The 22,249-nt window shown below is 47.7% G+C and overlaps 1 protein-coding gene across 1 annotated transcript in view; it reads right to left on the bottom strand.

Moving 5' to 3' along the window:
- Positions 1–16,372: 16,372 nt before the first annotated feature.
- Positions 16,373–22,249, bottom strand: part of LOC129329310 (zinc finger protein 420-like) — a 33,119-nt gene continuing 27,242 nt past the window's right edge. The window contains exon 6 of the mRNA XM_054978812.1: positions 16,373–17,735. Coding sequence (XP_054834787.1) covers positions 16,424–17,735 — 1,312 coding nt within the window. The 3' untranslated portion in view covers positions 16,373–16,423. The remainder of the gene's footprint in view (positions 17,736–22,249) is intronic.

Genomic DNA, 22,249 nt, shown 5'->3' with positions numbered 1-22,249 from the left:
CTGCTCCTCTCTTGATTCCAGATGGGTGAAGGGGAGGTGGATGTTATAACCTGCTCTGTGCCTGATCCCGTTTGGGTGAAGGGGGGGCGGGCATGGCTGCCTCCTCTGCTCCTGATCGCAACCAGGTGAAGGTGCATTGCTCCCTGTTCTATGCCGGATCCCGGCCAGGTGAAGGGGGCAGGCATTGCCACCTGCTCTGTACTTGATACCTAATGAGTGAAGAGGGGGGCATTTCCACATGCTCCGTGCCTGATTACCAGCTGGGTGAAGGGGTGCATTGCCATGTGCTCCATGCCTGATCATGTCTGGGTGAGGGGGCGCGGGCATTGCCACCTATAAGGTGCCTGATTCCAGATGGGGGAAGGGTGGGCAGTCATTGCCTCTTGCTCTGCACCTTGATTGCTGCTGGGTGAAGATGGGGTGGGTCAGTTGGGCATTGCCACCTTCTCCCCACTCTGATAGCTGGCGGGAGGCCATTTCCACTTCCTCCTCTACTGGATCGTGGCTGAGTGAAGGTGTGGGGGGGGGGAGGTGGGAGAGAGCATCCTCTGCCTTTACTTCCCGCCATGGTGTGCTCTCTGGAGGCACGGGCTCCCTTGCCTGGGCTTCTCACCACTACAGTGCCCTCTGGAGGTGCACTAGGCTAGGAAGTTAGTCGTCTGGAATACGGCTTCCCTTTTATGTAATAGGAAGAGGGGAGTGGTGCTACGTCAGAGAATGGAGTGGAGTAGGGAGTGAGCGTGGGAAGCAAGCTTCCTTGATTTGACAGCAAACACACAGGGACACAACTATTGATCACTTCACTTTTTATTGAATAGTAGCAAGGAAACAGAAACAAGGTCTGATGAGTCCAGTATGGCCCCTGTGCCTTTGAGAAGTGCTCCGGATAACCATGGGGACGTGTCAGAGTTTCCAATGGCATGCCCCCAAGAGTACCCTGTGTATACATTGGGGCACCAATCAGTTGATTGCACTCCCCTAAATTCAAGGTCTGTCACTTCCAGCGGCACCCTCCTCCATGTATCTGCCCAGTGGCTTATCAAATTCAAGGAGGTGGGAGCAGAATGGAAAGTGTGACTCTGGGATCTCATCTCTGACAGAAGAGTGGAGAAGGAAATGTTCTTATTGCTCTGTGTGGAGCACATAGTTCCATGCAAACGTCCTAAACATAACTTCTGCATCTTGAGAGCCTTAAGTTGTAAAAAGCAGTGCCCACTGCCTTAAAGACCTGCTGCCATGCTGAAAAATGATATCCCCCCCCCCACACACCTGTTTCATGCTCAGCTTCCAATCTCGGACTCATTTTCACATCCTGTGGGGAGTCTTGGCTGTTCTCCTCCTGCTGGGGACTGGAGTTGCCTTCTACAGGAGTGAGGAAACACGGGATGCCTTTGCTGTGATTTGTGTCCTAGATCCCCCCTGAGAACTATGCGGTGGGCAGAGGACCCCTGGCAGGGCAGAGAGTGCTCCCACACCTAGTGAAATCGTTTGTTCTGTAACACTTCTAGCCCGCCTCGCTTTTGAAAAGCAGGAGCCAAGGCAGCTTAGAATAAATACTGCACTAAAAAGATATGACAGGGCAAGAATGCAGCCCAGGCTGTCACAGGTGGGACAAATACAGACCTTTTTCTTGGGTATTTATTTATTTACAGTCCGCTCTCCCTGTAAGCGGTCTCAGAGTGGGTTTACATCAGAAATTTAAAACAATTGAAAACATCGGTAGCAACCATATAATAAAACATAAACAGGCAGCTCATATTTGCACCCTACGTAGTACCACGGGCATGTCGGTTAAAAACTCAGCCAGTGTACAGGCATATATTCCCCCACTGGGATGAGCCAGTTGGGTCGTGTGCTTCAATCCCCATAAGCCTGGTGGAACATCTCCATCTTACAGGCCCAGCGAAATGATAGCAGATCTTGTTGAGACCGGGCTTCCACAGAAAAAGAGTCCCACCATGTCGGTGCCAGGACCAAGAAGGCCCTGGCCCTGGTTGAGGCAAGATGAAGCTCCTTGGGGCCAGGAATCACCAGTAGTTGTTTGTCTGCTGATCGAAGCACTGTCTGGGGAATAAAGGGCGAGAGGCGGTCCCGCAAATATGTTGGTCCCTGTCTGTTAAGGGCTTTAAATGTTAAACCTGACCTGGAACTCCACTGGGACCCAGTGCAGCTAGTGTAAAATAGGTGTAAGAAGATCAATTACGATCTTCTGACTCACTGCCTTGCCGATGTGGGGATACGAGGGACTGCCTTACAGTGGCTTATCTCTTTTCTAAATGGTTGGGGACAGAGGGTGGCGCTTGGGGAGAAATTGTCATCCCGCCACCCTTTTGTGTGCGGGGTCCCGCAGGGAGCAATACTCTCCCCTTTATTGTTTAACATCTATATGTGCCCCCTTGCCCAGTTGGTGCGAAGTTTCGGACTTGGGTGTCATCAATATGCAGATGACACCCAGTTGTATCTGATGATGGATGGCCGGCCCGGCTCAGCCCCAAATGTCCTGGAACATGCTTTTGCAGCCGTGACTGGTTGGTTGAAGCAGAGTCGTCTGAAACTGAACTCGACGAAAACGGAGGTCCCGTACTTGAGCCACGGGGGATTAGGTTCGGGACTCCGGCTCTCGGCCCTCGATGGGGCACCATTAGTGCCAGTTCCAAGGGTTAAGAGCCTGGGGGTGATCTTGGATGCCTCCCTGAAAATGGAGGCACAGGTCACAGCGGTTGTCAGGTCCTCTTTTTTCCATCTGCGGCAGACCAGGCAACTTGTCCCTTACCTGTTAACCCATGACTTAACTGCAGTGATCCAACCAACGGTCATCTCTAGGCTAGATTACTGTAACTCAGTCTACACAGGGCTGCCTTTGAGCCCGACCCAGAGATTACAGCTGGTACAAAATGCAGACGCGTGTTATTATGAGAGTGCCAAATAAGGTGCATATAACACCATTCTTATGCGAGCTGCATTGGGTGCCAGTGAAGTACCGGATCAGATTCACGGTTCTGGTATTGACCTATAAGGCCCTGTGCGGACTGGGACCAGTGTATCTACGGGACCGTCTCTCCCCATATATTCCCCAGAGGACACTCCGATCAGGGGACATATTTTTAATATGTTGGTATCTGCCGTGAGCCCATTTGTGGGGAGGGCAGAATACAAATTTGAAATAAATAATAAAAAAATAAAGTCACAGGCATCTGGTCTCAGGGACATCTGGAAGCTCCAGCTCCAAGGAGGCGGAAATGAAATTCTGGCCGGGTCCTTTGCAATGCATTGTGGGCAGTGGTTCAGGGACCTGAAGAAGCCTTCCTGGTTTGTGCTGATCACAGCTGTCCCACCCCCACCCCCCATTTCTGAGTCCAGAGGAATGAGCAGATTTCCAGTTGGCTGTCTTTTCTGGGAGAAGGAACCCCCCTTGGAGGCGCCAGTTCCCTAACCATTGAACCAACTGGGCACACTTAACAAGAAGCCCTACAATATTAGGGGGGCCACCCATAGCCCCATGACTTGTGCCTGATCTGAGCTATGGGGAGTGTCTATGAGAAGCCGTGGGGTGTGTGTGTGTGCACAGGTGTGGGGAGAGATGCAGCTGTCTGCAGATTTGGCATCCTAAACTATATCTGGGCAGGGGAAGGGGAGGAGGCTCTTAGGGAGCCACTTGAGCCCCGCTCTGCTGTGCTGCATCAGCAAAGCCTGCGTACTTTGGAGAGACCTTGGCCTCACTCCGAAGTGCACGGGAGTAACTCTTAGTTGGCTTCCTAAGCTCTTCCAGCTCGGGGTTTAGGACTGCACCACACGTTGTCTCGAAATGCCATTCTCCAATTGTCCTAAGGCTGGCCAAATCTGTACCTTTTAAGCTGCTCTTCTGCTACCTGGACTGGTGCTTACCTGGGGTGCTTCAGATGCTTCAGGAGGTGGGCTTGTAATAATTTCTTTTTGATGACAGGCATAAGAACCTCAGAGTTTTTTCAGCGGTATGCTGTGCAACACTCACATTTTGGCACCTGAATGCTTCTGTGCATTTTTCCTGGAAGCGAAATAGTATTTGGGCTACTTGTTTTATGTTAGTCATTTCTGCTCTGCTGCTGTTCTGTGTAGACAAGATTGACCTTGATGGACCTTGTCACCAATCAGAAATCTGAGAACAGGACTGGAGCAGGGCTTAAAGAAAACAAAATTACATAGTAAGATCCTACTTACAGCAACAGGCAGTATGGGATGTACTCGGTATAGATCGTAGTCTCTGAACTTGTGCCCAAGTAGCTTTCTAAACCATTCTGAAAACAGTAGAATTCTGTTGCCTGCCTTAAAAAAGCCCTTTTAGAAGAATTCAGTTTTGCACAGTTTGTGGAGAGCTGAGAGGGTGGGAGCTTTCTTAAAGCAACCCATTCCACAGGGTGGAGGTCACCATAGAGAGAACGTATGTGCGGACAGCTGTCGATTGTGCCCAACTGAAGGGTGGCAGCTGCAGAAGGCCCTTCAAATAACCTCTAAGTCCCCTTTCCCCAGTAGCCCTGGGCAGTAGCTGGGTGAGGCGAGGTAAATACAGGGAAGGGGCTGCCTGTCTGGTGGAGCCTCTAGAAGATGAGAGACCCTCTGAGGGTTTGGGTCAGGGCTCTCTGCCTGCCAGAGTGGAGGCTAGACAGGTGGCCCATGGTGAACAGCCCTTACTTGCCTGGAAAGCCCCAAAACCGTGAAGGGAGGCTTAGGGTGGTTGGGTGGCAGGGTGTGTAGAAGGTCAGGGCCTACCATAAAGATCTGGCTTTGATCCAGAGTCCAGTAATTCCCGTGTCAGTGGGAAAATGGTTGTTTTTGGCTGTTAATTACCAGCACACCAATTTTAACAGAAATCAGATAAGGGTGACTTAATTTCTTTGGACTCTCGGGGGAATAATAATAATTAAAAAAAGAACAGGATTTTTCTTACATGTACAGTTGCCTAAAACAAAATATTTATTTCTATTACACCCCACCTTTCTCAACAATGGTGACCCAAAGCACCATGCGCCATTCTCCTCCCTTCCAGTTTGCCCTCACGACAACCCTGCAAGGCAAGGGTGTATGGTTGCCAACCTGGGTTAGGAAATTCCTGGAGAATGGGGGGTTGGAGCCTGGTGAAGCCAGGTTAGGGGGAGAGGAGGGAAATCAGCAAGGTATGATGAATGCCATAGAATCCACCCTCCAAAGCCGCCGTTTGTTCCAGGGGAAATGGTCTCTGTTGTGCGGTGATCATTGGTACTTGTGGGAGACCTGCAGCCCCTCCCTGGAGGTTGGATCAGCATGAAGATGGAGGCCATTGGACGCCTCCTGGGGTCCCTATCAGAGGAAAAGGCAGGGTATAAATGCAGTACATAAATAAAGGAGCCATTGCACAGTGGGCAAGGGATATCCGGAGCAACTTCTCTAAAGGATTGGAGTAGCTCTCTCCTCAGTAATACACAAGGGACTTTCTCTCCTTCAGGGCTAGAAAACGGCCTGTTTGGGAATCCAGCAGGAGTGGGAAGAGGAGCCCCCCCCCCAGCTGAAGGGGGGCAAGTGCGTGTCTCTGTAGGAGTTCTGCACAGGCAAGATGGAAAAGGCAAACTCGACAGACTCAGCTGTGCCTTGGCTGAAATTATTTGGAGGTGCAGGATCTCTCCCCCCGAGGCCTTGCTATGGATACAACTCCCTGTGGGTGTTCACACAGAAATTCTTGTTCACATTTCCCACCTTTATGCCCACATTTATCGTTCAGTTGACGTGCGCAGGGGCCATCAACCTACTTAACGCCACCCCAACAAGTGGCTTTCATGGTGGTTCCAGGTGGGTAGCCCTATTGCTCTGCAGTCGAAGAGCAAGATCCAGGTCCAATGGCACCCTAAAGACAAAAAAGAAAACATGAGCTTTTACTCAGCCTTTGGAAATCTAGTTGGTGTCTAAGGTGTTATTGGGTCCAATCTTGCTCTTCTCCACTGTTCTCCTACCCAATTCTGACCCGCTCAGACCCTGCTTAGCACCCAAGCTCTCACCAGTCGGGGCTATACCACGCCCCTTTCACTCCCAGAGGTTCAATGAGGGGAAGCCCAACGGATGTTCAGTCCAGAATTTGGATTACTTGATCTGAAATGTGTAAACTCCAGCAGCACCTTAGAGACCAGCCAGATTTTCAGAGTGTAAGCTTTTTTTTTAAATAAATGTTTTAATTTTTTGGTAGGTTAGCATATACATCCAATATAAAAACATTAATTATTCTTCCCTTAACTAACGTATGCCCCTACCCCTCCTTCCCCCCTTTTATTTTGACTTCCAGCAGCGCTAGAACCGTTCTTTCCCTGATCATTACATCTAGTTTACACCTTACAGAGTGCAAGCTTTTGAGAGTCACAACTCCCTTCCCCAGAACTTCTGAATCTAGTTGGCCTCTAAAGTACCACTGGGGCCTCAAATCCGGTTGGTTACCACCTAAATTAACCACTGGAGGGTGACAGAGGGACCAGGCAGTGTGTGACTTCTTTCATTGGAGGGACGGAGCAAACCTCTGCCTAAAATCCGGTCCTCCTGGGTCTCAAGCTTGCAAAGGCTGCACCTCCCTCTCATTTTCAGAGGTTAGGGGAGCGAGTCCCCCTTCTTGGAGGCACCATGAGGAGGGGGCTGGCGAAGCTTTGCAAAAGGGGCTCCGCTTCTTCCCATGCGCGCCACAGTAGCTCCTTGCTGGTGAGTGGCGAAGTTGAAATTGAATGGGGAGGGGAGAATTGATAGTAGATTCGCTATCCTGCCTCCCCACTTATCTGCAAAATGGACTTTGCATTTACTTTGGGAGGGAGAATCTGCAGAGGGAGGGAAAATATATTATGGGGGAAACTGGAGAACTGAATGTGGTAGGGTTGCCAGCTCCAGGTTGGGAAATTCCTGGCAATTTGGAAGTGGAGCCTGGGGAGGGTGGGGTTTGGGAAGGGAGGGGTCTCAGTGGGGTCCCCCTTCCACGACAGCCGTTTCTCCAGAGGAACCGACCTTTCTCACCTGGAGACCAGCTGCAATTCTGGAAGATCTTCAGCCACTGCCTGGAGGTTGGCAACTCAGATTCTCCAAGCTTTGATGGGTTTCCTCCAACAGGAGGGTCAGCCCTCCCACCCTGCCGCCATTCATGGATGCCCGTCTCTGGGGTTGTCCAGGCATGACCCAGCCCTCCTTTTGCCTTCTGCAGATTTTTTTTTCTGGTAGGGGGAGAGGGAATCCAAAGTCAGGGAATCCAAAGTGGCCCTTCTGGCAAGCAGCTGAGCTCTTTGAAGGGCACCCAGTGCAGAGAGGGGCTCCAGGAACAATCGGCCAACTAAGAGACCTTCTTGAGGATGGTGCCCTTTGAACTAATACTGTAGAGGAAGCAGGAATATTGAAAATACTTCTTGTGGTATGGGGAAAGCTGTGGGGTTGTCGAGAGAACTAAGCAGTGTGTGCATGTGTACAGATGACCCAAGTCTGTTCATTTTTGACACTGAAATTCCCTTGATCGTCCTGAAGCTGGTCACCAGTTTTGAAATGCCCAGCTTTCTTTTCTGAAAGATAATGCCGGCTGGGAAGAGAGAACTCCCAATGCAAATAATATGGGGCAGCTCTGGAGAAAATGTGGGGAAGGATGTTCCAGTTCCCTTCATTTTGAGCCCTGCAGCTCCCAAGACCACCCTGAAGTTGGCGGCCGGTTTTCAAAGGCCTACCGCTTTCCTTTGATGAGCCGTGCCTACCACAAACACAGCACCTTAGCCTGGCTCCCTTGTATAGTCCAAGAGAGCACACCATTAACCCTTAAACTTCTTTTAGCACCAGTGTACAGATAGTTCTTACCTCATTGCCTGGGAATGCCACTGTCACCATACCCAGGAGCAGACCCCTGTGCTGCTGCCGGCCCAGACTCTGCCCAGGCAGGAAGCTGAGACTAAGCTAGCACCCTGGCAGGCGCAGCACCACTGCTGGGCCCAGGGAACCAGCAGACCTTTGGTACAGATGATTGCAGCCCACCCAGAAGAGGCCCCGGCCAGGTGGAAGAAACTAGGGTTGCCAGCAGCACCTTCTTGCACGAGTTCCCAGGAGCTGTGACCTGGGCACAGCAGGCATGGCTATGAGAGAAGCCAGATGCCCTTGGCCAAAGGCAGACCCTGCCACAGATAGGGGGAAAGCCTGAGCCAGCCAACAGGGCCATGAGGGAGGAGACAGGCTCAGCAGCTGCCTTAAGGCAGGTCAGGGTGAGAAAAGGCCGGAACCCACCTGAGGTGAAGGCTGATGCCTAGCACCTGGAAATGGCCATGACCTGGTAAAGGCCACTGGCAGGAGGAGGCAACTGGAAAACAAGAGGAGGTTGCCTGGAAGAAAGACCTTCAAGCAGGGCCAGGGCCAGCTGAGAGGGCAGGGCTGAAGGGATGTGGTTCAAAAGGGGAAATAAAAGAGGTTCCGTAGGCCATGAATTGGAAGGAGTCTATGATTCTAGGTAAAAGGGACCAGAGAGTCATCTACTCAATAACCTGCACAATACATTCTTTCTTGATAATTTGTAAAATTAGTAAAAGAAAAAACCTTTGATAATTAGCAAAATTGCCCTATTTCCTGAAATGTTTTCCTCCCTGTGTGGATTCTTTGGTGGTAAGTAAAGTTTGAGCTATCCTTATAGCTCTTTCCACATGCTAAGCATTGTTACGTTTTTTCCCCTGTGTGGATTCTACAATGGCTTGTCAGAAGGCCCTTTAACCTGAAGCTCTTTCCAAACTCTAAGTATTTATACGGTTTCTCCCGTGTGGATTCTCCAATGTTTTGTAAAGTCTGTGTTCCTTCTGAAGCTCTTTCCACACTCAGTGCATTCATATAGTTTCTCCCCTGAGTGGATTCTTTGATGACAAGTAAGGCTTGAGCCATCCCTGAAGCTCTTTCCACTCTCAGAGCATTTATATGGTTTCTCCCTGGTGTGGATTCTTTGACAATAAGTTAGGTTTGAGCCATCCCTGAAGCTCTTTCCACACTCTAAGCATTTATAAGGTTTCTCTCCTGTATGGATTCTTTGATGATTAGTAAGATGGTCTTTCTTCCTGAACCTCTTTCCACACTCGAAACACATAGTTTCTCCCCTGATGATTACTAAATTGGCACTTTAATCTGAAACTCTTTGCACACTTTAAGCACTTGTATGGTTTCTCCCCTGTGTGGATACTTTGATGGTAAACAAGATATGAAGGACATTTGAGTCTTTCCCATTTTTGGAACATTTATATAGTTTTTCCATTGTGTAGGTCCTTTCACTGTAAGCAAGGGTTGAGTTGAGACTTTGGCCGTTTTCCTTTTCTATAAGAATAAAGTAAGAAACAAAATGAAAAATGAACTTCAAATCAGGCAATAAAACACAGATAATGCCTATTTTGAATAACAGAAAAAGACTGAGCTGGCAAGGAGATCCTGATGTCATAAACACCCTTTCAAAATTGGTATTAAAGGACATTTAATCTGGTGCAATGTTGGATTCATGATTCAGTAGTAGAACTGGGACAAACCAATTTCCCAGTTTTTCTTTTAATAAACATGCCAAATAGTTGATATTTAGCCAGTCTCTTATAAGTTATATAGCCTAGCAGGCTACACTATTTCTTTCTATTACTTCAAAAATACACAAATCACCAGTTGTTTGATGTTTTTTCTCCTTCCTTGAAGATCTCTGCAAATATATCTTCCCCTTTTTACAGCAAGGATAGGTCAGGTGAGGGAGCATGAACGTTTTTGGGGGGAAAGTACCCACACCAATCATTTTCCACATTTCCCAATACTAAAATTTTCAGGGAGTCAAAACAAGTCAGCCTGGTTCCTGTGGTTAGATGGAAAAAGGCCAATTGACTCATGACAAGAGGTCTTGCTGTCTTGAAGGACATTGTACTTCCCACATTTGATGGGGTTTAGCAGACCCTTGCTGACTCAGTTAAGAGTTGATGGATTATACTGAAGAAGCAAACTAATGCTTTCTTCCAACTTAGTTTATCCTGGAAGATTGTCCCCTACCGTGATTCAGCTGACTTGGCCACCTGTATCCATGCCACTATAATATCATGACTAACAATGCAGCCTACATAGCATTACTTAGTCCAGAAGCTCCATAGCTTGACTCAGATGATCTAACCATGCCATGGTGACTTCAAGGCTAGACTGTTGTAATGTAGTCTACACGGGACAGTCCTTGAAGACAACCCAGAATCTGTATATGGTATACAGGTCAATTACTATTTGGAGGTAGATATATTATAAAATTACACCTATTTTACACTTGCTCTACTGATTACAGATTAGTTTCATGGTTCAAGATATTGGCACAGCCTGTTGTGGCCTAGGAGCCAGTTTGGTGTAGTGGTTAAGAGTGGCAGGACTCTAATCTGGAGAACCAGATTTGATTTCTCACTCCACCACTTGAAGCCAGCTGGATGACCTTGGGTCAGTCACAGCTCTCTCAGTTCCACCCACCTCACAGGGTGATTGTCAAGAGGATAATAACAATTTATTGTGTAATTACTCCCGCCCCCCTGTTTTTGGGTACTTCAGGCTGAATAGGAGCGGAGCAGGTGGCAATGCCCACCCCCCACCTTAACCCAGCTGGTATTAGGAGCAGTGCAGGTAGAAATCCCCCTCCCACTTTAGCCAGCTGATATTAGGAGAAGAGCAGGAGGCAATTCCTGTCCCCATCTTAACCTAGCTGGTATTAAGAGTGGAGCAGGTGGCAATGCCCACCTCCCACCTTAACAGAGCCGGTAATAGGAGCGGAACAGACGGCAATGCCCACCCCCACAGTGGATATTAGGAGCACAACAGGTAGCAATGCCCACCCCCACCTTCCAGCTGGTATTAGGAGTGGAGCAGGTAGCAATGCCCTCCTCCCTTCCCCAGCTGGGATCAAGGGCAGAGCAGGTGGATATGCCCACTCTTCACCTTAACCCAGCTGGTATTTGGAGCAGAGGAGGTGGGCATTACCTCTGCTCCCACCTTAACAGAGCCGGTAATAGGAGTGGAGCAGGTGGCAATGCCCGACTTTTCCTTAACCCAGCTGGTATTAGGAGTGGAGCAGAGGGCAATGCCCACTCCCCTTCACTCAGCTGGGATCAGGAGCGGAGCAGGTGGCTATGCTTACTCTCCGCCTTAACCCAGCTGGTATTAGGAGCGGAGCAAGGGGCCATGCCCCCTCCCTTCATCCAGGTGGGATCAGGAGCAGAGCAGATGGCAATGCCCACCCCCTTCACCCAGCTGGGATCAAGAGCAGAGCAGGTGTCATTGCCGACCCCAGCACCTTCACTTGGTTAGAATCAGGCACAGAGCAAGTGGCAATTCCCTTCTTCCCTTTACCCAGCTGGGATAAGAAGTGGAGAAGGTGGCAATGCCTGCCCCCTTCAGCCTATTGGAATAAGGCACTGAGCAGGCAGCAATGCCCACCCCATCTTCACCCTGTCAGAATCAGGCGCCAAGGAGGCAGCAATCTCCACCCCTCTTCAACCTGCCGGAATCAGGATCAGAGAAGGTGGCAATGCTCACACCCCCTTCACCCAGCTAGGATCAGGCTTGGAGCAGGCAGCAATGCCTGCCCCCCTTCACCCAGCCATAATCAGGCACAGAGGAGAAGACAATGCCCGTTTCCCCTTCACCTGGCTGGGATCAGGAGTGGAGCAGGTGGCAATGCCTGCCCCCCCCTTACCCAATGTTTATCAGGCGTGTAGCAGATAGCAAAGCCCACCACCCCTTCATGTTGCTGAGATCAGGTGTGGAGCAGGTGGCAATGTCCACCCCCTTCCTTCACCAGCCAGGATCAGTGACGGAGGAGGAGGGAATGCCTGCCGGCCTGCTCTCCCCTTTCTAGAGCCCATTGTATTTTCCCCCCACAACAGGCTCTGTTTCTAGTACGATATAATACAGTACAATATCACCAGTTCCCAAAAGAAAAATGCATAAATCAGTGTAAAAATTGGGAAAACGGAAGCACAGCGGGCACAGACACCCTCCTGCCTATCCAAGTGGAGGAGCCAAAAGTTTTCTCCTGCACTCAGGCGGCGAGATAGTGAAATATTTTCCGGTGGACCCCCCAAGTCCTCCTCAGTCTCACTACAAGGAGGCAATTAACTCCTTACTCCCTAGCGAGATGAGTCCAATTTCCCTAAAGTTGGGGCAGGCTGCGGCTGCCTTCAAGCAGTGCAATTGCTTTCCCTCAGAACCTGAGAACATTACTCTCTCTTTTTCGGCCTCCAAGACTACCAAGCTGCCTCTCACAATGGCCAGCATTCAATTAAGAAAAAACAGTAAAGTAAAAAAGAAGTAAAAGTCAACTTACCAGTCTTCAAAGTTCAAACGACAAAAATGGATGGAAATAACGCGTGCACCCCAAAATTTTAGGGGGCTGAACCTCAAATTCAGGTCACAGCACCAGCCGTGGCAGGAATTTTTAGGGGACCCCCCCTATTCCGGATCCCCCTTGCCACTTCGGTTCGTTGTTCTGGGGAGCCCTTCACCAAGGCTTATATAAATGCACCTTTGTACAGAGAAGATCTTAACTAGACTGAAAGTTTATTTAAAAAACAAAAAGCGATACAAAAGTAGCAAGACAAGGCTCCGAAGCCAGGCCCATCTGCCCTTGAATGTTTCCAATGGTTAGCAAGACAGATAAAAGACACAGACAAATAAGCATGCAACAATGGTAAGACTGTAAAATAATCCCTACCCCCACAAGAGCGCTCTTGGACCACCTGTTGAAAACCCCAGGACCAGTCTGGTCTCTGTGAGTTCCCAAGGGGTAGTGCAGAGTGCTTTCTGCCTAGCACTTTTATAGACCGACTAGAAACAAAGCCCGTTGTGCAAATAAATACAACAAGCTCTGGAAAGCTGGGGCTGGGGAGGGCGTTAGGTTGGGGAGGGATGGCAGGTGGGGGGCAAGGGGAGGTCTGGGGAGAGCTGAGAGGCAGGAGGGGTCTGGGGAGGATTGGCACGTAGGGGGGCAAGAGGGTCTGGGGAGGGCTGAGAGGCAGGAGGGGTCTGGAGAGGACTGGCAGGAGGAGGGGCAAGGGGGTCTGGGGGGAGCTCAGAGGCAGGAGGGGACTGGGAAGGGCTGGCAGGTGGAGGGGCAAGAGGGGGTCTGGGGAAGGCTGAGAGGCAGGAGGGGTCTGGGGAGGACTGGCAGGTGGAGGGGAAAGAGGGGGTTTGGGGAGGTCTGAGAGGCAGGAGGGGTCTGGGGAGGACTGGCACGTAGGGGGGCAAGAGGGTCTGGGGAGAGCTCAGAGGCAGGAGGGGACTGGGGAGGGCTGGCAGGTGGAGGGGCAAGAGGGGGTCTGGGGAAGGCTGAGAGGCAGGAGGGGTCTAGGGAGGATTGGCAGGTGGAGGGGCAAGGGGGGTCTGGGGAGAGCTCAGAGGCAGGAGGCGTCTCAGGAGGATTGACAGGTGGAGGGCAAGGGGGGGTCTGTATATAAATATAAATGTAAAGTGCAAAGTGTAATAAATATGTGCAGTAAAAAAGTGAGATTAATATACTATAAATATACACAATATGGGTTTTCCCCTTTCTTGCCTAGTTAAGTGGGGAATCAAACCGGTTCTCCAGATCAGAGTCCCGGGGCAAACAGCTTATCTCCGGGAAGAACAGGACATCCCAATACTATAGCTAGTGAAGTGTGAACATTCCTTTGTAATTTACAATGTAGCCAAACGCATATCAAAGATGCAGTCTATCTTAGAGGTAAAGGATGTATGGACTTATGTTTACATGAAATACCCTCAACGGCACTGCTTTCAAGAACAAAGACAACGTAATTGATTAGGATGCTAATGAAGCAATCATTTGATATTTCCCTATAAAAGAGAGACGAACCGGGCACTCATTACTCCTTGCTCTTGCCAACATGCAATGACCTACTGAAGTCCTGCTGCTGTGCAACGGGGGGAGTCACGAGAGCTCTAGACTGGGGAAAAGGGTATTGTAGCTACCTTAGTGTATTGTTGTTGTCTTGCATGCTGTCTTGTATTCTGTATCTGTTTCTAATTGTTATAGAGTTTGGAGGGACGGGCCCAGGACTGGTGCCTGTCCCTACCACGTTTTAATCGCGTTGACCTTTTAAATAAAACTTCCAGCTTTGGTTGAAAACTTTTTCTGTGCCGTGTACGTCATCTTAGTCAGCAACTTTAGATCTGAATTAGGGAAAGAAAAGTCTAGGGAAGATCCAATTGTGCCTTCGGTAAGGGCCAATCCTAAGCAAGAACTGGAAGGATGCCAGTGCACCAGGTCTTGGTAGCAGGGCGGAGAAATTCCCCCTACACACCCACCCATTTGGCCTGGCTGGGATGGCACCCAACAACATGGAAGACCTGCTGATCAGCTGGCCAGTGGGGAGGAAGGATTCCCTCTGACCCAGCCAGGCAGGGGCTTGGGGGAGGAGCTGGGCTAGTGTTACCTTGACTTCTGGTGGATAAAAATACTTAATAAAAAGTGAATAAAAACCTACTTAAGCAGCAACCCCCACTGTTCTGGAGGGCCAGGATGGATGATGTACCCTTTCTCCTGCTCTGTGGCCCCCATAGTATGTTAATTTATGGGTGTCCATAGGAATATAGGGAAAAAAAACACCAGAAAATGAGAAGGGACAGCTTCTTGTGATCTTAATGACATCTGATATAGACAAAGAACAGCCACAGTTCCTGCTTTTAGTATCTAGGAAGGGAAAGGAGGAGCCTTACCGAGAGAGGCCAGATGTTCATAATTCTCCTCCATGACTTCCCAGTGCAGAGACCTTTGTGAAAGTAGCATTATCTTTGTTTTCTTTTTATTCAGCTTGTACTGTCCAAATCTCGGTATTTGTTCCATTATGTAAGTCAGGGAAATATGCAAATTCATCACTCATATGACCACATCATCTGCACAGCTTTTCCCTCCTTCATTCCATCAATTCTGCTATCTTGTCTACTTCTCACTGCCAATATTTCCAGTGCAATAATATACAGTAATGGTGATACTGGATATCTGTGACGTGGTCCTTTTGTTATTTCAATTTTTTTTCGTACACAAACTGTTCACTAAAATTACAGCTTGTTGATTAGTATAAACGCTCTAGACCCAATTTAGAAACGTTGTCTCACAATTCATTCTTTACAATGCTTTATCTTTTGACTGCCCCACAGTGACTGGGACCCAGCTGACACACACTGAACTCCTTCCCCAAAGGACGATGGGGAGTGTTAAAGGCTTTCCTGGGGTGCTGCCATATATTCCTACAGATTACTGCCACACCTTGGCCTGGCAGAAGGCAAGTGGGCCATGGACTCTGACTCTGATGCTTATCTAGGGCGGCCAGCTATGGTTTAGGAAATTCTCAGAGATTTGCGGTGGTTCTTGGAGGGGTTTGAGTTTGAAGAAAGGAAGGAGGTAAGTGGGGATGACATACCACAGAGTATGACCTCTGAAGCTGCAGTTTTCTCCAGGCCAACTGGTTTCTATGGTCTCAAAATGTAATTCCAAAAGAACTCTGGGCCCCACCTGCAGGAGCATAAACCTACGTGACTCATCAGTGGGATGCATGAGAGTGTCGCTGACATCACAGACCTTTGTTGTGGTTGTGCAGTACCTGGGTCTTCCATCCCTGTCCTCTAGACTCCATGGAGAGGAGGAGCCAAGGGGCTGCAGCTATATCAGCAAGGGGAGGGGAGTGCCTGCATCCCTTTTTGCCACTCAGAGGGATGTCATCAGGAACTGCTTTGTGAGAAGTGGATATAGTTGGGGATACCAGGGACTTCAGAATGCTCACTCTGCACCCTGGACCACGAAGACTAGAGTGTTCCGCCTCCCCCACAAAATGGTGATATGCTGCAGCTGGTGGGTTTTAATGCAATTATACTAAACTATGGTAGATAATCACTATGATCTATTGCATTGCATTCTAATTTTGTAAGCCAATCTATTTGAAGAAATGTCCACCAAAACTCCAAGCATTTCCACGGCACCTTCACCCCCCTGGAGTAAATTCTTAGATGTCACTGAAATTTTTTCAACACTCTTGGCATTTATGTTGTTTTTCTTCTCTCTGCAGTAAGACTTGCAGCCTGAATGAAGCTTTTCCCACACTTCAAGCATTTATATGGTTTTTCTCCTGTGTGAATTCTTTGATGCATAGCAAGTCTTCCACTCTGGTTGAAGCCTTTTCCACATTCCAGGCATTTATTTGGTTTCTTCCCTTTGTGAATTCTTTGATGCACAGCAAGACTTCCACCCCAATTGAAGCTTTCCCCACACTCCAGGCATTTATATGGTTTCTCCCATGTGAATTCTTGGATGGATAGCAAGTCTTCCACTCTGAATGAAGCTTTTTCCACACTCCAGGCTTTTATATGGTTTCTCCATTCTGTGAATTATTTGATGGACAGTAAGACTTCCGCCCTGCCTGAACCTTTTCCCACACTGCAGGCATTAATATGGTTTCTCCTCTGTGTGAATTCTTTGATGGACAGTGAGTTTTCCACTCTCACTGAAGCTTTTTCTACACTCCATACATTTATATGGTTTTTCCCCTGTGTGAATTCTTTGATGGACAGTAAGATTTCCACCCCAAGTGAAACTTTTCCCACACTCCAAGCATTTATATGGTTTCTCCCCTGTGTGAATTCTTTGATGGACAGTAAGACTTCCACCCTGACTGAAGCTTTTCCCACACTTCAAGCATTTATATGGTTTTTCTCCTGTGTGAATTCTTTGATGGATAGCAAGTCTTCCACTCTGGTTGAAGCCTTTCCCACATTCCATGCATTTATATGGTTTCTCCCCTGTGTGAATTCTTTGATGGACAGCAAATCTTTCACTCTGAATGAACCTTTTTCCGCACTCCAGACATTTATATAGTTTCTTCTCTGTGTGAATTTGTTGATGGACAGTGAATTTTCCACTCTGACGGAAGCTTTTCCCACACTCCGGACATTTATATGGTTTCTCCCCTGTGTGAATTCTTTGATGGACAGTAAGACTTCCACTCTGACTGAAGCTTTTCCCACACTTCAAGCATTTATATGGTTTTTCTCCTGTGTGAATCCTTTGATGGATAGCAAGTCTTCCACTCTGGTTGAAGCCTTTTCCACATTCCAGGCATTTATATGGTTTCTCCCCTGTGTGAATTTTTTGATGGACAGTAAGACTTCCACCCCAATTGAAGCTTTTCCCACACTCCACACATTTATATGGTTTCTCCCCTGTGTGAATTCTTTGATGGATAGCAAGTCTTCCACTTTGAATGAAGCTTTTTCCACACTCCAGACATTTACATAGTTTCTCCTCTGTATGAATGTTTTGATGCACAGTGAGTTTTGCACTCTGATTGAAGCTTTTCCCACACTCCAGGCATTTGTATGGTTTCTCCTCGGTGTGAATTCTTTGATGGACAGTAAGACTTCCACCCTGCCTGAACCTTTTCCCACACTCCATACATTTATATGGCTTCTCCTCTGTGTGAATTCTTTGATGGGCAGTAAGATTTCCACCCCAAGTGAAGCTTTTCCCACACTCCAAGCATTTATATGGTTTCTCCCCTGTGTGAATTCTTTGATGGACAGTAAGACTTCCACCCTGACTGAAGCTTTTCCCACACTTTAAGCATTTATATGGTTTTTCTCCTGTGTGAATTCTTTGATGGATAGCAAGTCTTCCACTCTGCTTGAAGCCTTTTCCACATTCCAGGCATTTATATGGTTTCTCCCCTGTGTGAATTATTTGATGGACAATAAGATCGGCCCTCTGACTGAAGTTTTTTCCGTACTGCAGGCATTTATATGGTTTCTCCCCTGTGTGTATTCTGTAATGGGCATTAATATCTCCACTCTCACTAAAGTTTTTTCTACATTCCAGGCATTTACATATTTTCTTATTATTTTCCCTGGTAGCAGCGACCTCAATACTGTTTTCTCCTTTAGATATGTTTTGCATTTGTGTGTGTCTATGCTGCAAAAGGTCAGAATTATTCCTCTCTTTCCATGTGTGGTTTCCATTCTGTTTCTTCAGGGCACCATTGACTTCAACGATCTCTTTCACATCTGAATATATTTCTTCTTTGTTAGTCACTAGATGCTCTTCTGTTTCATTCCATGACTTCCACAGGCCTCCTGTTGAAAAGAAGAGAAATCTGGGTGGATGACAAAACACATTCCCTGAATATCCTTGTCAGAGTTTTTTTATCTTGCTTTATGATGTTTTTGTTTACACGTGAATGCTTAGTGGCTAAGCTCAAACAGTCTGTACCCAGTTCTCTCCTCTTTCTCAATTCTTTCTAAATTTCAGGCTGAGTAAATTGCCAGAGTAGCCATTTGTACAGTAAGAAATATAGTTCAAGCACAGAAAAGAGAGAATATATATAGTGGAGGCCTTCTTCCCCAAAATGACCCAATGTTAAAAACTGCCTCTTTTCTTCCCTGAGTAAATGAGGAGGGGGGGGGGTGGATTGTATGGTGCTCGTGGGGAAAATGATATCTCTGAAAAAGAGGGATAGCCACTCGTGGAATAACACAAAAGAGGGTCGGAAGAGGGGGGGACAGCTGGATGGAGAAAGAAACTTGATGTTAAGAAACCTGAAACTATTAAGAGTATTTCTGCTTTTTGCTCTGACATACTGTGACAAAATAGGGAAAGAGAGATATGTTTTTAATGTTTTCATTTTCTCTGCTGTTCCCTTCTTTGTGGGTATCAATTGTATACTTTTTTAAAAGACAAAATGTTCTGTTTCTGAAATCTGAGTCCCCTGATCCCTGCTTCACAAAAAGCTAACATTACAGAAATGAGTTTTACATATATGGAAGGATACAGAGGATGCATTTTAACCTTTTTTCATTTTCTCTATGCTCAAATGCTGTTATTTTATGTTGTTCACCTGTACGTTCTTTTTTGTGATTATTAATTGTATTCTAAAGTCTTTAAAATAAAAATTTCTGATCTTCTGGTTCCCAGCAACCTGAAAAACCCACCTGCTTTTGCTTCACATTCGAGCTGCAGCTGCACCAAAAATGTGTCTAAGCCAGCTCTGGAGCAGCCCAAATGGTTTTGACACCCCAAGCCAAGTTGCAGGGAGGTAGCGAGGGAAAGTGGACAGGAAGAGGGCTCAGACCCTCTTGCCCCCCTACCTGCCAATCCTGCCCACACTCCCAAATGATGGAGGAATAGGGAAGTGGGATCCCCACTGCTTCCTGGGGCAGTCCTTAATGTCATGGGTTGGCAGCCAGCAGGAATACTGGCAATGGCTCTGGTTGCCAGGAGTCATACAAAGCTGATTGGTGCCCCTCTACTCGTGCCCTAGGCAATTGCCTAGGGTTGCCTACAGACTGAGAACCAGATTCATCCCTGCATTGGCTGATTCTTCTACTGATAGACTCTGGTTGCCAGCTGAAGCGGCCGTGCTCTGCCTGCCAGGGACTTGGCCTCTGCCCACCATTCACTTCCAGCCACCTTTCAGCTGCTGAGGCAAACTGAACATAAATGAGTGAGGTTGGCTGAAAAGTAGGAACGGCCATCAGCTGTGAGCTCTCTTCAGCCACTGAGAAATTCCATCTCCTATATGCAACTGGAACTGGATGTGAGAGCTGGTCCCCCTGTTGTACATTTTGGTGATGTTTCCTCCCTTATTGTGTTCCCTTGCTCATTTTGATTGTGAATGTTGTATATGGTCCCTTGTACTTTTGGATCTGAGGAGGAATCTGAGGACTGGGAGTTAGCTGAAGGTTGTGTATTTGCATGGGGTATGCTAATTATTGGTGTTGATAGGATTGTATGATGGGGCGGGGGTGGGATGGAAAGGGTGGAGGGGGCAAAGCAGGCCCACTCTGCTTTTTTCCATTTTCAGCAAGCCAGGTAGCTTGTCTCCTACCTTTCGACCCAGGACCTAACGACCTAACGACAGTTAGCCATGCAATGGTCACCTCCTGACTGGGACTTCAGTAACTCGCTCTATGCAGAGCTTTCCTTGGGTTTGACCCAGAAATTACAGAGTGCAGAATGCTGCTACACGCATCCTCACTGGTGGGTAGAAAAGCTCAATATGAGTTACAGCTGACTGAAAGGTTTGTTCTCCCTCCTTTTTGCCCACCCCTTTGTGTATTATTGGCAGGGATGCGGGTGTAAGGTTGCTGTCTGGGGGTGGTATTAATTCTGTAGTTTCATTGAAGTTTTTAATGTAAATTATGTTTTAGTGTTGTTACTTGCCCTGAGCCCGCTTGCAGGGAGGGCGGGATAGAAGTTTAATAAATAAATAAATAAATAAATAGTCTGCAATTCCAGTTATAGCTGAACAGTGAAATCAGAGCAAACCTCAGTTATAAAAGGGAAGGAGACCGAAAAGGGTGGGGAGAAGTCAATTCCTCTTTGCTGTCCAACATCTTAAGATCAGGAACCCACAGAGCAAATCGTTCATTACCCATGACAAAAATAAAGGCCAAGGGAGTTGTCTTCTCACACCTGGCATAAACACACAGGAAAAAACGGAACCCAACATTCGCGAATGAACCCGATGACCTGCTACAGAGAAAGCAACAATTGCCATTCCTGCATGGGTTCTCTGCCCCAAGTTCAGTGCTTTTGGGAAGCAGATTTTTTTCTTGCTTGCCCACAGTACTGCGCTGCATTTGTGCACCTCCAGGGATCCCCCTGGCTTTTCTCTCATCTCTGTCAAAACTGCTGGGAAAGACCACATTCATTTCATGAAATGGAGAGCAGCATTTCACTGGGACAGTGATTCTCAGAGAGAAAATGGGAGAGAAAGAAATTCAGTCTTATATACATACGCCGCGGAGAGAAATGGCCAGTGTTTCTGCCTTATCTTACTTTCAAAAGGGGACTGCAAGGAGACTTCCGGTTTGGGATGACTTCCGGTTTGGGATTCATGGAGGTCTAACGCAGCTCCATTTGCGGAGCTGACCGGATTGCCGTTTTAACCGGCCGGAGGGGTGAAAATAACCCGCGGCCGACTGCTCTCAGGCGGGGAGCAGGCAAAGAACGCTCAAGACCCTAGGGTGAGCTAGATCTCGGACGAGGGGGGGCTCTACACAAGGAGTCTCCCCCCCGATCCTTGAGGTCCCACCTTGCGACGGGTCGGCTATAATCTCTGCGGCAATTTTGGGGCCAATTCGGCTGGCATAAGACCTACATACCCAAGCTTCGATCGGGGAGGGAAGTCGAGAGGAGAATTTAAGATCGAAACAGCGATTACAACCCGAGAAAGTTGAAGAGAAGGTAAAGATCGCTATCTCTTGAAACGGGACAGATTGACAAAAACAGAGAGGAAAGAAAGTAGATTTTTAAACTGCAACAGACTAGTGAAAAGGAGGTGAAGACTCGGCAGGAGTTGTACTTTAAAAGAGACTAAGTTTAAAGAAGTTATTACAAAAATCGGACTATTGTTTTGAATACCTGTGGTTTTGGAGCTGTGGGAAAAAGACACCATCGCGAGACCTGCTGTGGGAAGACGGGAGACAGGAAGTGCGTAACAACAATAGAGTGGCTGGAGGGAAGCGGCCCTTGCCAAGGGACAGGAAGTGGGGAATCGCCATTTTTGAAAGTGGAAGGGTCGTGGCTTCAGCGGAAGAGGAAGTAGGCCATCTTGGATTATAATAACATAGAGAAACCATAGAGAAAAGACGCCCGACATTTTGGATATAAAAAATTAATTTTGGCAAAGATTGGGACATTTGAAAAAAAGGAAAACGTTTAATTATACGCCACGGAGCTGAGGAAGAGAGCAGATTCGTGGGAGCGAGCTAAAGCAAGCCCCACGATGTCGAAAAAAGAGTGGCAATCGGCAATAGAAAATTTGGACAAAAAACTTATAGACATGATGAAAGAACTTAAGGACACGAAATTGGAGCTTATTAAAGAGGTCAAAGAAGTTACACAGACAGTAAAGTCGGAGCTGTCAGAAGTGAAAAAAGGCGTGGAAACGATTAGCAGTGAATTACAAGGAACGAAACAGAGAGTCAAAACAGTAGAAGACGTGATGGAGAATTTAATAGAAACGCAACAAACAGAGATGAGATTGGTAAAGGGGAGGATGTCAGTTGCAGAAACTAAACACATGGAGAAGCAGCTTCGTTTTCGTGGTCTGCCAGAAGTTGAAGGGAAGTCAGCGCAAGAACAGATGATTGAGGTGTTGGCTGAATACCTGGGGAAGGAGGAGGAGGAAATTGTGGCTATCCTAGATGTGGCGTATCGTGTGAACTCGAGAATTGCAACCCAGAGGAAACTACCAAGGGATGTGATCGTGCAATTTAC

This window comes from Eublepharis macularius, chromosome 4 (genome assembly GCF_028583425.1).
Source record: "Eublepharis macularius isolate TG4126 chromosome 4, MPM_Emac_v1.0, whole genome shotgun sequence".
Lineage (NCBI taxonomy): Eukaryota > Metazoa > Chordata > Lepidosauria > Squamata > Eublepharidae > Eublepharis > Eublepharis macularius.
This window is presented reverse-complemented; position numbering and strand designations above follow the sequence as displayed.